The sequence below is a fragment of the Oncorhynchus kisutch genome, linkage group LG30, assembly GCF_002021735.2.
Source record: "Oncorhynchus kisutch isolate 150728-3 linkage group LG30, Okis_V2, whole genome shotgun sequence".
In the NCBI taxonomy this organism is placed as follows: Eukaryota; Metazoa; Chordata; class Actinopteri; order Salmoniformes; family Salmonidae; genus Oncorhynchus; species Oncorhynchus kisutch.
The window spans coordinates 18175890-18193728 of record NC_034203.2 but is presented as its reverse complement, the minus strand read 5'-3'; the positions used below and the strand labels follow the sequence as shown (position 1 = coordinate 18193728).

Genomic DNA, 17839 nt, shown 5'->3' with positions numbered 1-17839 from the left:
AAAGTGTTGTTCCCATGTTTGATAAGCGGAAATAAAAGATTGCAGATGTTTTCCAAACGCACAAAATGCTTATTTCTCTCAAAGTTGGTGCACAAATTTGTTAACATCCCTGTTAGTGAGCATTTCTCCTTTGCCAAGATAATCCATCCACCTGACAGGTGTGGCATATCAAGAATCTGATTAATCAGCCTGATCATTACACAGGTGCCCCTTGTGCTGGGGACAATAAAAGGCTACTAAAATGTGCAGTTTTGTCACAAAACACAATGTCTCAAGTTTTGATGGAGAGTGCAATTGGCATGCTGACTGCAAGAATGTCCACTAGAGCTGTTGCCAGGGAATTAAATGTTCCTTTCTCTACCATAAGCCACCTCCAACCAGCCTCACAAACACAGACCACGTACATTGCGTTGTGTGGGTGAGCGGTTTGCTGATGTCAATGAGTGCCCCATTGTGGCGGTGGGGTTATGGTATGGGCAGGCATAAGCTATGGAGAGCTGTATTCCCAGGTCATGTGAAATCCATAGATTAGGGCCTAATGAATTTATTTCAATCGACTGATTTCCTTATATGAACTTTAACTCAGTAAAATCAATGAAATTGTTGCATGGTAGGCTTATATATTTTTTCAGTATAGATGTGTTTACTCGGGCTGTCAAATGATAAAAATAAAATAAAATCTGTGGCTACGGTTCTAGACAAGTCTCTCATTCACCATTGTGGCCTTACTGTAGCTGGCATTTGTGACTGAGACTTATAAAAGTGTGCTTCAAACAATGAACATTTGTGATCGCTAGACATACAAATATGATTATTTATTAATAGCTTTGAAATAAGCTCTAGTTGTGGACTCAACTGGACTAGATTGTGAACAACTCTTGGCGGAAACTCTCAGCTTGACTGCCGCGAGGGAGATTAGCACAATATCGTTCGCGAACTGCAGTCATAAGTGCGATTTCATGTTCTTTTTTAGTAGGGGAGTTAGGCTACATGCAGCTAATTACATGTTGTACACAAAATACATTAAATCGACATGTTTGTACAAACTTGGCTGTTGTAATAGTTTTGCGAACATAAACACAACACTAATCTCTCGTGTACAGATGAAACTGCGAGAATCTGTCAAGGCACATAAAATGATGTGAATACGAGCAGCAGTAGTTCCTGGTTTGGGGTTTTCGTCATTGATTATTTGGATGAATTAAGATTGGGCGAAGGCGGTGTTTACATTAGTGCGGTGATTTCACAAACCCGTGTGTAGAGGATAAACGGTTTCCACACCCACAAAGTCAAAATTGGCTATATTATAAAAATTCATGAAAACAAAAATGTTTTTTTTGGCCATGATAAACACGGGTGAAATTAGCAGAAGAGAGGAGTTTGGCTGGAAGTTTCCGTTTGCGATGGAAGAGAATTTGCTTCCTTCCTTTGCACAAAGGTAATAACAACTGTTAATGGGATTCCCCCCTCCAAGTAAAACAGGAAATGACAAACTTTCACATGAGAATTTTACTTCTGGTTAACTGAGAATAGCATAACAAAAACAGGCAGTCTGGAGATGTCATGTTCTACTTAGCTGCTGATTTTCACAGACAGGCAGAAAACTCTGTATTCGCAGCCACAGCCAAAAACAAAGTTTTACAGAAATGTATCTATCACGATTAATCGCAAATTCTGAATTTCCTTCAATTGAGCTGTAATTTAAGATTCTTTATACAAAAAGCATTATGAGAATATTGATGCCTTGACTTTGTCCAAAGTAACAGTTAGAAAAATCTGGTCATTTGATGAAGCTCTTTCTTTAACCTTAATATCAACTTGTTTTAACATTACACTGTTGTTTTTAGCTGTATAGATGTATTTATTATGTTTTCGGTGTATTTTTAACGCTTTCAATGTACGCTCAAAATATACAAAAATACAAAGTGCACTAAAATTACAAAAAGTTTAAAGTTAATTGAGTAGAAAATAGATGTGTATTTACCTGTGTAGATACTGGGAGTGTATTTACCTGTGTAGATACTAGGAGTGCATTTACCTGTGTAGATACTAGCGCTGGATGCCGGGATGCCAAACTGTGACTCGATGAACTTGGGTATGAAGGTGATGAAGGCGGTGACGATGGCGCTCTCTGCAGTGTAGGACAGGCTCACAAACAGGAAGGTGACATTACTCAGGATCCTCACTGCAGCCTTAGGCAGCTCTACACAGGGACAGGGAGGGAGAGACAGAGAGAGCGAGGGAGAGAGGGGGAGAGAAATAAACATGTAGGGGAACAAGACAGCAAGTTAGCAAAATGAGCATAAGACAGACAAAGACACAGGGAAGGCTGACGGACCATTTATATTTTGGAGCTATGCAAGGGTACATCTGCTCACCAGGAGGACATAAAGGAGTATGTACAATGTACAGTAATTCACATTCCTATTCAGATTCCCCACTACCTTAATAGGAACATTTTCTCTGCCCATAATTAGAATGAAACCTCATTACAGTAGAACCCTATATATTTCAACTTAGTAAACTTAATTAGAACATAAAACGAGGCAATGGGCTGTTATTACAAGTCATTTGTTATAGTGCGAGAGAAGTTCCACTCTAGCTGTATATAGCGCTCTGTGGCAGCAACAAACCATGCCAAGCATTTATAGACTACGATCAGTATCAGTAACTAGGTTTCCATAAACTTGTCGAGTGATTTTGTGTCGACATCAAAAAAAAATTGCATAGAAAAGAGACGCGAGAATTGCCTGCTACAGTGAGTTTCCAATGAACTGTCTAAAAACAGCTGGACGTAAGGACATCAACACCTAATAAAAACAAGTCTTTATATTATCCTTGCCCTGTAAAGAACAAATATGTTTATAATTGAAAAAATATATATAATTCAAACAGTAGGCATTTAGTATTAAACGTGGAGAGGAGCTTTATAGTAACGTGATGACAACATGTGCCCCTCGCACCTTGACAATTATTTGGCAATCATACGTTTCCATCATTTGTTGCAATAAAGGAGCGGTAGCTAGACTAGCGAGTCAGCAGCCGGTTGCCAGTTCGAATCCGATGGGAAAAATCTGTTGAGAAGCGAGTTAGCAACTGGAGGGTTGCTGGTATCAAATCATAGATACCATTGCCTGCCGTTGTGCCGTTGAGCAAGGCACTTAACCCCCCACAACAACAGCTCCCAGAGCGCCCAGTGTGGCAACTCTCCAAAACCTGTACGTGTATCTTTTAGAGGTAGGGTTAAAAGCAGAAGTAACATTTCAGGTGGACCTTGTGTGCAATTGAACAATAAAGTGATCTTAAAATAAAGAATGTTTGACAAAAGAAAACCCCACTCCTGTAGAAACAGATATAAATGTTGTTGATCTTTAGAAAACTTCTCCTAGATCTGCCAGCAATTATTTTTTGTGTGAAATTGTTGTCGAATAAACCTGGTCAATGGAAACCTACAAATTCATAGTATATGAGAGGCAAGTGTCAGTGAGATAACCCTGCTTCTTACAGCCTCAATAGCACCCCAAATTGCAACCTAATAGCTATATAGTGCACTTCTTAGGGAATAGGGTACCATTTGGGTACCATACTGTATCCTCTCTCTCTGTATAACATACCTTTAATGTCTTTCCCGAAGCCCATGGATGATGTAACCTTCTGACTCTTGCTGTCGGCCTTCTCCTTGGTGATGTCATCATCGCTGGACACGTTGTCCAGGGTGATCTTTTTCCTCTTCTTCTTCTTCTTGTTTCTGGGAGGCAGCTTCTTGGGGAAGGCGAACATGGGGAATATGACCAGTAGCATGGCAATGGAACAGAGCAGGAAGCCGCTCCACCTGAGAGAGCAGAGAGGGTTTAGCTAAGTGATGGGGGCGGGGTATCGATTCTCAAAAAAAAGAACAAAAATGCATAATAAAATTGCTAGGTAGTTAATATTAGCTAGGCCTAGTCAGCTGTACCTGCGCTAAAGCTCCTGTATTTTACCTCCTCTACCTTGTTCTCCATCTTCTTTTTAAATAGTGAGCCATCGTGTTTTCAGCACTGTTCACCGGACGTGCTACCTTGTCCCAGACCTGCTGTTTTCAACTCTCTAGACAGCAGGAGCAGTAGAGATTCTCTGAATGATCAGCTATGAAAAGCTAACTGACATTTACTCCTGAGGTGCTGACCTGTTGCACCCTCTACATCCACTGTGATTATTATTATTATTTGACCCTGCTGGTCATCTATGAACATTTGAACATCTTGGCCATGTTCTATTATAATCTCCACCCGGCACAGCCAGAAGAGGACTGGCCACCCCTCATAGCCTGGTTCCTCTCTAGGTTTCTTCCTAGGTTTGGGCCATTCTAGGGAGTTTTTCCTAGCCACCGTGCTTCTACACCTGCATTGCTTGCTGTTTGGGGTTTTAGGCTGGGTTTCTGTTCAGCACTTTGTGACATCAGCTGATGTAAGAAGGGCTTTATAAATACATTTGATTGATTGACTTTTATTTCCATGACTGATCAAAACAAATTTTCTCATGGCTTTCTCTTGTCCCTCTGCAGCAGACATGGTGAGCAATATGTTTGGAACATCAAATCGCACTAAAAACCACAGTATTGAATTGCAATACATATCGTATCAACATCTAAGTTTCGTGATTTCATATCGTGAGGTCCCTGGGAATTCCCAGCCCTAATGTCAAGTGTAATGTAAAGTGTTAATTTTGTATATGACTGTGTGTCTAAGACTATTTTCCTCTCAGGGAGCAAGCCTAGCGGTTAAGAGCGTTGGCCAGTGACTGAAAGGACACTGGTTCAAATTGCAGAGTTGACTACAGTAGGTGAAAAATCTGTCGATGTGCCCCTGAGCAAGGCACTTAACACGAATTGTGCCAGTAAGTTGCTCTGGATACGAGCGTCTGCTAAATGACTAAAATGTCAATATAAAAATGACATTCAAGTTTCTTATCCAATCCTGTCCTATCATCTGCAATGAGTTCAATAGCACATTCCCACAACACACAAGCCCCAAATTAAACAGCATGGAACACTGGAAGAGTAATAGTGCATTTGGAAAGTATTCAGAGATGTTCGATCTGGTTCAAGTCTGAGCTCTGTCTGGACCACTCAAGGACATTCAGAGACTTGTCCCAAAGCCACTCCTTAGTTGTCTTGGCTGTGTATTTAGTGTCATTGTCTTGTTGGAAGGTGAACCGTCACCCCAGTCTGAGGTCATGAGTGTCCTGGAGCAGGTTTTCATCAAGAATCTCTCTGTACTTTGCCCCGTTTATCTTTCCCTCGTTCCTGACTAGTCTCCCAGTCCTTGCCACTGAAAACCATCCACACAGCATGACGCTGCCACCACCATGCTTCACCATAGGGATGGTGCCAGGTTTCCTCCAGACGTGGCGCTTGGCTTTCAAGCCAAAGAGTTCCATCTTGGTTTCATTAGACCATCGTCTGAGAATTCAGAACTCCAAGCGCCTTTTACTGAGGAGTGGCATCCGTCTGGCCACTCTACCATAAAGCCCTGATTGGTGGAGTGCTGCAGAGATGGTTGTCCTTCTAGAAGGTTCTCCCATCTCCAAAGAGGAACTCTGGAGCTCTGCCAGACTGACCATCGGGTTCTTGGTCACCTCCCTGACAAAGGACCTTCTCCCCCGATTGCTCAGTTTGGCCGTGCGGCCAGCTCTAGGAAGGGTGTTAGTGGTTCCAAACTTCTTCCAATTAAGAATGATGGAGGCCACTGTGATCTTGGGGACCGTCAATGCTGCAGAAATGTTTAGGTATTGTTTTCTAAAAACTACAACTATATATATATATATATATATATATATATATATATATATATATATATATTTTTTTTTTTACTAAAAACCTGTTTTCGCTTTATCATTATGGGGTATCGTGTGTAGATTGATGAGGATTTTTATTTTATTTAATACATTTTAGAATAAGGCTGTAATGTAACAAAGCGTGGAAAAAGGAGTCTGAATACTTTCCGAATGCACTGTATGTACATTATTTCAAATCCCACATTTGATAAGCTAACATGTACATAACATACATTTCTATCACCACCAATCAATCCCATCATATTTAACATATTAGGCCTAAGCATTAACAATCACATATGTAAACGTCTAAATATAAACAAATATATATACGATTTTATTAGATATTTTATAAACAATACAAAACACATACAAACAACTAGATCATTACATCAGACCTGCCCAGAACCACTAGCCCCCACCCCTATCTCCAGCATCTTTATCACTTTCTGCCAAATGGCCTCAAACTGCACCATTTTGTTTCTCTCTGTCGCCCACGCACGTACATTTTTTTATAATAAAGAATTTCACCTTTCCATTGTGTAAACGACAGGCTGATGTACAGTTTTTGAGTACACATTCATTTTAAAGAAATTTTGAGAATAGTATTGAAGTTGGATGTATTTGAAAATATCAACCATGGTCAACCCACAATTGCAATTGTTGTCTTAGAAATAAATGTATTTCCTATTACAAACTAATTTACAGTTTCTATGCCTTTAGTATTCCATGTGGGCCAATTTATCAATGAATTCTGAAAAGCTATCCAAAGATTGTTCCATACGGTTGAGTGATATTGGTTCTTGTAAAATGGGTTTCATTTTCTTCCATATCATTAGTATTATTAACTATGAAGTTGTAATGTTCCTTTGAAAATAGACACATAAAAATATTCTGGGTATTAGCGTATCTTCAATATGTGCCCATTGTTCCTCCTTTATGCATTTAACTATATGTCGCAAGTACAAGCCTTGGGTTGAGAGTTCATACAATTCCAAGTCTGGAAGATTAAAAACACCCTCTGACTTAGGAAAATGTAAAACTTAACAGTTTATTCTATGAAATGTATTTGCCAATATAAAAGGTCTGTTATGACCTACTAATATTTTTTAAAGAACGTCTTCGGTTGGATAGCAGTCGCTGTCCGTGGTTCTGAAAGACCATGTAGCTATGTGCATAATAGCAAAGTTAATCAGCATATTGGTGTGGAGAACATTGTGGAGTCAGCGGCAGCAGCAGAGTGAGGAGACGAGAAAACAGCACTTGCCTTAAGACAAATCCTGCTTCTGTTGCCTGTTTGAGTGTTTGTTTAATAGCCTACTGATTCCATGAGCTCCAAGCCTCATTCAACCACAACATGTCAGATGAAGCAATTTAACAAATCCGGCCCTTTTTAATCTTTGCTATGTTGTAATAAAGGATTTACACTTTTTTCCATTAGAACAGCCTCTCAGGTATTACTTAAAATGTCCTTAGTGTTATTTACACTGTTCCAAATGGTCAGAAAAAATTATATTGTAATATAACAGCACCTGTTTTAGGCTGGGTTTCTGTATAGCACTTTGTGACATCTGTTTATGTAAAAAGGGCTTTATAAATACATTTGATAGATTTTTTCATTGATCGCACTTCCCCTTTCCCTCTTCAGCAACCAGTAAATATTCCCTCGTTTCGAGTTTCTCTTTCATGTCCTCTGCATCTCTTTTGCTGTCACATATGTTACGGTGTTCAGAGTTTGTAATAACCAATTTATTGATGCGAGTATGATAGGCTATAGGTCAGGCCCTATTGGTCACGTGCATGCTAATGCATACATCTGTCACGTAAAGAGAGCAAAGGTTGTTATTTCCTGAACAAATTAGGGATTTTGGTAACAGAACTTTTCAGTCAAAAAGTGCTATAAGACAATGCACACAGTCTGTGTTTATTTTTTACCACAGCAAGTCTGAACCCAAATCAATTGCGGTCGGACTCCCCCTAGTCATTTGTGTGTCTTATTTTATAAAACAGCGCTCATAAAGCATCAGACAAGCTCAGTGCATATAGTTGATCTTTTTTAAACACATAGACACAGGGTGTGTCTACATGTAGTAAAATACATGTTTAAAAATGGACTATTCGATTGGTCGAAAGAACAGGCTATTCTCGGTTGACCAAGATTTTTTGGGGGGTGGAGACGGCCCTAAAGGGAAGCCATGGCTTGTTGGGTTTGAGTCGCAGTGTTGCTTTAGCCACAGATTGGTTCACAGTTGTAAATAACTGACCGCTCCATTCTCTCCTGGTTACATGATGATTTTGATATATCGATTTTAAAAGGCTTATGTGATGTCTGGTTTCTTTATATAACCACAGTCTTGTTGATACAAAACTGAGATACTCTCTCCCCATGCGTCCTATCGGTACACGCATGTGCCTCTCTAACATTTCTATTCAATCGCATCATTTAACATATTCAGTGAAAAGTCTGGAACATTACCAGTTGCCAATGAAGCGAGGGTCGCTCTGATCGATGTTGACGATAGTCTTGGGGTCGACGTAGAAGCCGATGAGAACTCCTCCCATCAGGTACCCAGCAGCCGGACCCAGGGCTCCCATCACGTACATGACAGCTGCAGAGAGAAATAAATACATGATGTGAGGCATAAGGACAAATGTACATGTTGAGAATGGATAAGAAGAGTTGGAATGCTAAGAGAACAGAGAATAAAGAGTATGGATGCATCCCAAATGGCACCATATTCCCTATATAGTTCACTACTTTTGACCGGAACCCAAATGGGGGCAACGTCATCAATCTAATGGTGCTAATGCTACTATGAACATGATATCCTCAAAGACCTCAGCCAGAAGTGGATAGGGCTGCGTCCCAAAAGGCACCCCATTCCCAATGAAGCGCACTACTTTTGACGTCTTCACTATCGAGGGAATATGGTGCCATTTCTAGACACAGGCTAGGCCTTCCCTTTCTGTATCATCCAGCAATTCACACCCACAAAACTGCTTAATACTTTGTGCCATCACATCATGCACCAAGCAGTCTTCCTCCTGACTCAGTGTGGCAGCAAAACACAGGAAGTTGTGAGCCCCAGCTGATTGTGTGGACATGGGTTCCTGTCCAAGGCCTTGAGGCCAAGTTGCAGGCCCAATCTCTTATTTGAGCAGAGTACTATTTTTGCTTGCGGCACCCGTTATAGAACAGGCTCCGATGCAGACACACAGCAGCAGGAGCGCACCCTATTCCCACCCTTCTCCATGCTCACCCCAACACCAGTGTTTTATGTTAATGTGATCTATAGTGTTATTGTGTTTCCATCAGGAGTGTGACATTAAAGGCTTGTTACGAGCAGAATCCTCAATGGAAATGCAGCCTAATGACCAGGTGCCTCATTTATAACTATTGTGTAAAATTCGCCAAAAATGTCTGTGTGTACCATTTCTGAAAAAAGATAAACATATTGATTTATAAACCTTTATTTGCTGTATAATTTGGAACTATTGGTATTAAGGCCAAATCAAAAGAAACACAAAAGAGCGTGTGTACACGCTGGAATTAGAATGCACGGTAGTGAATGGCAAAAAACAGATGGGCTGCGAGCGTCAATGCCGTCAACAGCGTCATGCCTGTAAAGTGAGCGGATAAACTGCCAGAAAATAGACTGTTTGTGCATTGTTTTGTATAGTTAAAAGGGTCGATTTAGTGTTGATAAGTTTAGCTGCCAGTGCCAATAATACATACAGTATTTGAAAACAATAACTTTGTCCCTACCGTTGTTGATTTCGAGCACAGGCATATAGCCAAGGCAGCTGGGAAACTCGAGGAACTCCATTCAAGAGAGAATACTGTTACGTATACTGAACAAGAATATAAACGCAACATGGAACAATTTCAAAGATTTTACTGAGTTACAGTTCATATAAGGAAATCAGTCAATTTAAATACATTCATTATGCCCTAATCTATGGATTTCGCATGACTGGGCAAGGGCGCAGCCATGGGTGAGCCTGGGAGGCCATAGGCCCACCCACTGGGGAGCCTGGCCCTGCCAATCAGAATGAGTTATTCCCCACAAAAGAGCTTTATTTACGACAGAAATACTCCCAGTGGTCTTCGGTTGTGAGGCCGGTTGGACATACTGCCAAATTCTCTAAAATTACGTTGGAGGCGGCTAATGGTAGATAAATGAACATTCAAATATCCAGCAACAGCTCTGGTGGACATTCCTGTAGTCAGCATGCCAATTGCATGCTCCCTCAAAACTTGAGACATTTGTGGCATTGTGTTGCATGCCAAAACCACACATTTTAATGGCCTTTTATTGTCCCCAACACAAGGTGCATCTGTGTAACGACCATGCTGTTTAATTAGCTTATTGATATGCCACACCTGCCAGGTGGATGGACTTTCTTGGCAAATGAGAAATACTCACTAACAGGAATGTAAACAAATGTGTGCACAACATTTTAGAGAAATACACTTTTTGTGACTATGGCACATTTCTAGGATCTTTTATTTCAGATCATGAATCATAGGACCAACACTTTACAAGTTGCATTAATATTTTTGCTCAGCATAGAAATAACGAGACTAGCTGAATTCTTTATAAACTGCTCGGGTGTATTAGCTACAACTCGCCTCACACTCATAACAGAAAACAGGTACGGTGGATCCCATAGGACATATAAGTTAGTCAAAAGAAACACAAAACAATAATTCACAAGGGCTACATTGCTAACATCATGACAATATAAATTGGCATACGCTACGCAGTGTATGTGAATTGATGCTCTCTAATCTTGTGCGCACATTTTAACGGCGTCTTTTCCGTGTGGTTTGGCATGCAAAAGACAAATTGTTGTACAATATTAAGTTTATCTATAGATTATTGGGTTCATATGTCCTGCCTTGGTATAGACCCCGGGATTAAATAGGCAATGATGTCACGATCCTATCGCACAGCAATACTGTAGCCTACCCATATTTTACTTAAGCTACCGTTCTAATCTTTAATTTGTGCTTTATCTGGAAAAGGATGGTGTCCGTTTCTGAAAGACAAAACAATGGCAAATTGTCGTGGACCTGTAAGCAGAACGTTTGTTGAATTCAATTTTCTGCGTCAACTTTTCCCCCAACCTACAGTGCCTACAGAAAGTATGTACACCCCTTGACTTTTTCCATATTTTGTTGTGTTATAGCTTGAATATCAAATTGATTTTTTGGGGGTCAATGACATACACAATACCTCATAATGTCAAAGCGGAGTTATGTTTATTTACAAATTCTTACAAACGAAAAGCTGAAATGTCTTGAGTCAATAAGTATTTAACCCTTTGGTTATGGTAAGCATAAATACATTCAGGAGTAAAAATGTGCTTAAGAAGTTAAATAATAAGTTGCATGGACTCATTCTGTGCGCAATAATAGTGTTTAACATGATTTTTGAATGATTACCTCATCTCTGTACCCCACACATACAATTATCTGTAAGGACCCTCAGTCGAGCAGTGATTTTCAAAATCAGATTCAACCAAAGACCAGGGAGGTTTTCCAATGCCTCACAAAGAATGGCAAATTATTTTTAAATGGGTATACATTTTTTTTAAAGCAAACACTGAATATCCCTTTGAGCATGGTGAAGTAATTAGTTACACTTTGGATTGTGTATAAATATACCCAGTGACTACAAAGATACAGGCGTCCTTCCTAACTCAGTTGCCGGAGAGGAAGGAAACAGCTCAGGGATTTCACCATGATTAACGGCTGTGATAGGAGAAAATTGAGGAAGGGTCAACAATATTGACAGTGAAAAGAAGGAAGAAATGCACTTTATGTCCTGAATACAAAGCGTTGTGTTGTATTGGATTTGCGCCAAACATATTACTGAGTATCACTCTCCATATTTTCAGGCATAGTGGTGGTTGCATCATGTTATGAGTACGCTTGTAATGGGTGAGGACTGGGGAGTTTTTCAGGATTAAAAAGAAACTGAATGGAGCTAAGCATAAGCAAAATCTGTTTCAGTCTGCTTTCCACCAGACACTGAAAAATGAATTCACCAAATCTACACTGGAGTTGCTTACCAAGAATACAGTGAATGCTACGGATTGCCTGAGTTACAGTTTTGACTTAAATCTAATTGAAAATATATGTCAAGACCTGAAAACGTTTGTCTAGCAATGATCAACAACCAATTTGACAAAGTTAGAAGAATTTAGAAAATAATAAAATGGACAAATATTGCACAATCCTGGTGTGGAAAGCTCGTTGAGATTTACCCAGAAAGACTCAGCTGTAATCGCTAAAGGTGCTTCTACAAAGTATTGACTCAGGGGTGTGAATACTTATGTAAATGAGATCATTTCATTTTCAATACACTTCAAAAAACATGTTATCACTTTGTAATTATGGGATATTGTGTGTAAATTATATACATTTTAATCCATTTTGAATTCAGGCATTAACAAAATGTGGAAAAATTCAAGGGGTATGAATACTTTCTGAAGGCACTAAATATGGTTGGGCAGGCAACCATAAAGAATGCAATAACAGTACTTACACTTATTTCTCGGGTGTTTTTTGTTTTTTTGACTTTTTTCTTTATCTTTTATTACTGCATTATTGGGCAGAGCAAGCAGGAAAGATATTTCACTGTATATAAATAATTTTACATTTTTGTCACCTTATCCAGAGCGACTTACAGTTAGTGCATTCATCTTAAGATAGCTAGGTTGGACAACCACATATCACAAGCATAGCAAGTAGGGGAGTGGTAGTCAAATGCAAGTGCTGGTTCATGGGTCAACGTGAGGAGGATGATTTAAAATACTGTTTGAAGAGGTAGGGTTACAGATGTTTTCAGAAGTTGGGCAGGGACCCTGCTGTCCTAGCTCCAGGGAGAAGCTGGTTCCACCATTGGGGTGTCAGGACAGAGAAGAGCTTGGACTGGGCTGAGGGGGCGCTGCTCTCCCTTACGGGTGGGAGGGCCAAGAATCCTGAGGTGGAGTACTCAGGTTGGGGTGTTTGAGCATAGCATGAAGGTAGGGAGGGGCAGTCTCTGATGTACTTGGGCTCGTGCAAACTTAACTTCATACATACAGTTGATGTCGGAAGTTTACATACACTTAGGTTTGAGACATTATAGACATTATAGCCCGTTTTTCAACAACTCCACACATTTCTTGTTAACAAACTATAGTTTTGGCAAGTCGGCTAGGACATCTACTTTGTGCATGACACAAGGAATTTGTCCAACAATTGTTTACAGACAGATATTTCACTTATATAATTTATTTCACTTATCATTCACCTTATCGCAATTCCAGTGGGACCTCAGAATTTTTTTTTGTAGACCTCCACAAGTCTGGTTCATCCTTGGGAGCAATTTCCAAATGCCTGAAGGTACCAAGTTCATCTGTACAAATAATAGTACACAAGTATAAACACCATGGGACCTCGCAGCAGTCATACCGCTCAGGAAGGAGACGCGTTCGGTCTCCTAGAGATGAATGTACTTTTGGTGCGAAAAGTGCAAATCAATCCCAGAACAACAGCAAAGGACTTGTGAAGATGCTGGAGGAAACAGGTACAAAAGTATCTATATCCACAGTAAAACGAGTCCTATAAATCGACATAACTTGAAAGGCCGCTCAGCAAGAAACCGGCATAAAAAAAGCCAGACTACGGTTTGCAACTGCACATGGGGACAAAGATTGTACTTTTTGGAGAAATGTCCTTTGGTCTGATGAAACAAAAATAGAACTGTTTGGCCATAATGACCATCGTTATGTTTGGAGGAAAAAGGGGAATGCTTGCAAGTCGAAGAACACCATCCCAGCAATGAAGCATGGGGGTGGCAGCATCATGTTGTGGGGGGGCTTTGCTGCAGGAGGGTATGGTGCACTTCACGAAATAGATGGCATCATGAGGATGGAAAAATGTGGATATATTGAAACAACATCTCAAGAAAACAATCAGGAAGTTAAAGCTTGGTCGCAAATGGGTCTTCCAAATGGACAAAAAAAACAAGCATATTTCCAAAGTTGTGGCAAAATGGCTTAAGGACAACAAAGTCAAGGTATTGGAGTGGCCAACACAAAGCCATGACTTCAATCCTATAGAAAATTTGTGGGCAGAACTGAAAAAGCGTGGCGGGCAAGGAGGCCTACAAACCTGACTCCGTTACACCAGCTCTGTCAGGAGGAATGGGCCAAAATTCACCCAACTTATTGTGGGAAGCTTGTGGAAGGCTACCCTACATGTTTGACCCAAGTTAAACAATTTAAAGGCAATGCTACCAAATACTAATTGAGTGTATGTAAACTTCTGACCCACTGGGAATGTGATGAATTTTTTTTAAGCTGAAATATATAATTCTGACATTTCATATTCTTAAAATAAAGTGGTGATCCTAACTGACCTAATACAGGGAATTTTTACTAGGATTAAATATCAGGAATTGTGAAAAACTGAGTTTAAATGTATTTGGCTAAGGTGTATGTAAACTTCCGACTTCAACTGTAAATCCTACTTCAATGTAAAAGATCCGCTATTAAATTTGACTGTATACAGGTATAATAAACCACACTGCCTATGATATCGCAAAACTTGAAATACATATAGCCTATCTATTTACTAGGCAATTAGGTCCAATTAAATTAGAGATGCGCATGATCATTTGTTGTATGTTTTCCTTTGGGAATATGAACCCATTACGGCCAGAAAAGGAATATATTCTGTAATGGTTATGACAATTAAATAAATAGGTAAAAGACTGTCTAATTATAAGATGAATTACAAGATTTAGATTTTAAAAAATAAAATCTAAAACAAGAATGGTTGCTTTCTTGTTCATTTGTTTTCCAATTTTTAGTTAATAAGCTTTTAAAAAATATCCCCCATTTGCACAAAATACTTACTTGCAGATTGCAATTAAATATTTTAACCACCAAGTCACACAAGGTCTGCGGGGAGTGGAGTACATTCTCACATTAAGCCATTTTTAATAACCTTTTGTGTGTGAAAACTTGCGCATGCACATTTTAGGGTATATTTTGTGCATATGCAGTTTATAAATGAGGACCCAGGACCCTGGTCAAAAGTAGTGCACTATGTAGGGAATAGGGTGCCATTTGGGAAACACACCATCATCATTGTCTGGCTCTTTGTGAAAATGCAGTCCTCATAAATTGTTGAATGAATTGAATGTGAAATGCTCCTGTTGGTTTCTACATGATGCAATTGCCCTGTAATAAAAACAGGGTGACGTAAGCATTGAGGTAGAAAAATAATTTTTAAAGTTTCTCTTTGGAGGCACAAATGCGTGTGACTGTATGAGCAATAAAGTTGACAAGTGACCCCGTTCCCCAACTGCTCTTCTGTCAGTCACCCTAGCTAGACCAAGGCAGATTCAGAGACATGTACAGGGTTTGAACTGGTTGTACTGTACGGACAGCGTGGTTCATTTGAATGGGGAACAAAGTGGTCAACTACCCATTCAGTCAGAGTCCATTATTATCATTAATACATTGATTAATTACATACAGTATATTCTTAGGGAGCTGTTCTGTGTCTCTACAGCCCTGAGTACATGAGCTCAGATGGGTGAAATGAGGTGTTTTACTGTTAGTGTCCGTGTCCTGTACTCATAAAGGAGATTGATGCAAGCGTAACGGGCCGGATGTTACAGAAAAATTATGCAAGCCTCAGCCTGGCAGCTGGATCAATTGGGACCCTGTGACCTTGCGGGAGGGAGGGAGGGAGACTGGCGGCACAGGGTCAGGCACAATGAAATGTGGGATGACTGCATCGTCATGGCAACCTGCTGACACTGCACTGTCATCTTACAACTATCCAACAAATCTGCTTTATTTCCCATAGACAGCCCCCCAGATCACAGCCCCAACTGAAACAGAACTGCCTGTATGACCAAATGTAGAGGACACCAACTGAAGCCAAATATATACATTGCATTCAGAAAGTATTCACACCCATTGACTTCTTCCACATTTTGTTGTGCTACAAATTGGGATTAAAATTGATTTGTCTTATTTTTCTCAACGATTTACACAAAATATTCTGTAATGACAAACTGGATTAAGTTTTAAGATTAATGAAAGGATTTCAACCACCTGAGTCAATACATGTTACAATTGCCTTTGGCAGCCATTATGGCTGTGAGTCTTTCTGGGTAAGTCTCTAAGAGCTTTGCACACCTGGATTGTTCAATATTTGCCCATTATTCTTTTTTAAACTCTCCAAGCTCCATTAAGTTGGTTATTGATCATTGCTAGACAGCCATTTAAGCCAGATTTAACTCAAAACTGTAACTCAAAACTGTAAACCTGGGGCGGCAGGTAGCCTAGTGGTTAAAGTGTTGGACTAGTAACCGGAAGGTTGCAAGTTCAAACCCGCGAGCTGACAAGGTACAAATCTGTCGTTCTGCCCCTGAACAGGCAGTTAACCCACTGTTCCTAGGCCGTCATTGAAAATAAGAATTTGTTCTTAACTGACTTGCCTGGTAAAAGATATATATATTTTTTAAAATAAAATAAAAAACTCGGCAGCTCAGGAACAGTCAATGTTGTCTTGGTAAACAACTCCAGTGTATATTTGACCAGGTTTTCCTCTCCAGTGTATATTTGACCAGGTTTTCCTCTCAGCTCTGTGCTCAGCTCTATTCCGCTTATTTTTATCCAACCCCCCCAAAAATGTTTTACTCGCTAGTCCTTGCTGATGACAAGCATATCCATAACATGATGCAGCCACCACCATGCTTGAAAATATGAAGAAAATATAAAGAATGGTACTCAGTGATGTGTTGTGTTTGCCTCAACAGGGACAAAAGGCACATTTCTTTGCCACATTTATTGCACTATTACTTTAGTGCCTAATTGCAAACAGGATGCATGTTGTGGAATATTTTTTATTGTGTACAGGCTTCTTTTCACTGTCATTTATGTTAGTAATGTGGTGTAACTACAATGTGGTTGATCCATCCTCAGTTTCCTCCTATCTGGCCTTCCAAGCGGGTGTAGTGGTCTAAGGCACTGCACTGGCTAGCCGTGCCACTAGAGATCCTGGTTCGAGTCCAGACTCTGTCGCAGCCGGCCGCGACTGGGAGACCCATGGGGCAGCACACAATTGGCCCAGCGTCGTTTGGGTTAGGAGAGGGTTTGGCCGGCAGGGATGTCCTTGTCCCATCACACTCTAGCGACTCCTGTGGCGGGCCGGGCGCATGCACGCTGAAGAACACCATCCCAACCGGTCGCCAGGTGTACGGAGTTTCCTCCGACACATTGGTGTGGCTGGCTTCCGGGTTAAGCAGTGTGGCTTGGTTGGGTCGTGTTTCAGAGGATGCATGGCTCTCGACCTTCGCCTCTCCCAAGTCTGTACGGGAGTTGCAGCAATGAGACACGACTAACTACCAATTGGATACCACATAATTGGGGACAAAAAGGGGTAAAAGTAACAACAAAAAAGCCATTAAACTCCATAGCCAAACTGTTCCAAAATCACCACTGACCTCATGGTGAAATCCCTGAACAGTTTCCTTCCTCCTGGCAACTGAGTTAGAAAGGATGCCTGTATCTTTGTAGTCACTGGGTGTATTTATACATCTAAAGCGTATGGCGGTGTCAGAGGAAGGCCCAAAACATTTCCAAAGATTCCAGTCACCCAAGTCATAGACTGTTCTCTCTGCTACTGCACGGCAAGCGGTACTGGAGTGCCAAGTCTAGGTCCGAAAGGCTCCTTAACAGCTTCTACCCCCAAGCCATAAGACTGCTGAACAATTAATCAAATGACCACCCGAACTATTTACATTGACCCCCCCCCCCCCTTTGTTTTTACACTGCTGCTACTTGCTGTTTATTATTATCTAAGCAGTTACTTTACAAATTACCTCGCCCGTACATTGACTCGGTAACGGTACCCTCTGTATACACCCTCATTATTGTTACGTAATTATATTGTGTTACTGTTTTTAATTACAATTTTTTGAACTCTTTCTTGAACTGCATTGTTGGTTAA

The 17839-nt window shown here is 40.4% G+C and overlaps 1 protein-coding gene across 3 annotated transcripts in view; it reads right to left on the bottom strand.

The window, feature by feature from the left end:
- Positions 1 to 17839, bottom strand: part of LOC109874639 (solute carrier organic anion transporter family member 5A1-like) — a 33824-nt gene that overhangs the window by 9679 nt on the left and 6306 nt on the right. For all 3 annotated transcript variants that reach the window (XM_020466637.2, XM_031810211.1, XM_020466636.2), the window contains exons 3-5: positions 8291 to 8423; positions 3615 to 3832; positions 2039 to 2203 (exon numbers count right to left, since the gene is read on the bottom strand). In XM_020466637.2, the coding sequence (XP_020322226.1) occupies positions 2039 to 2203; positions 3615 to 3832; positions 8291 to 8423 (516 nt within the window). The remainder of the gene's footprint in view (positions 1 to 2038; positions 2204 to 3614; positions 3833 to 8290; positions 8424 to 17839) is intronic.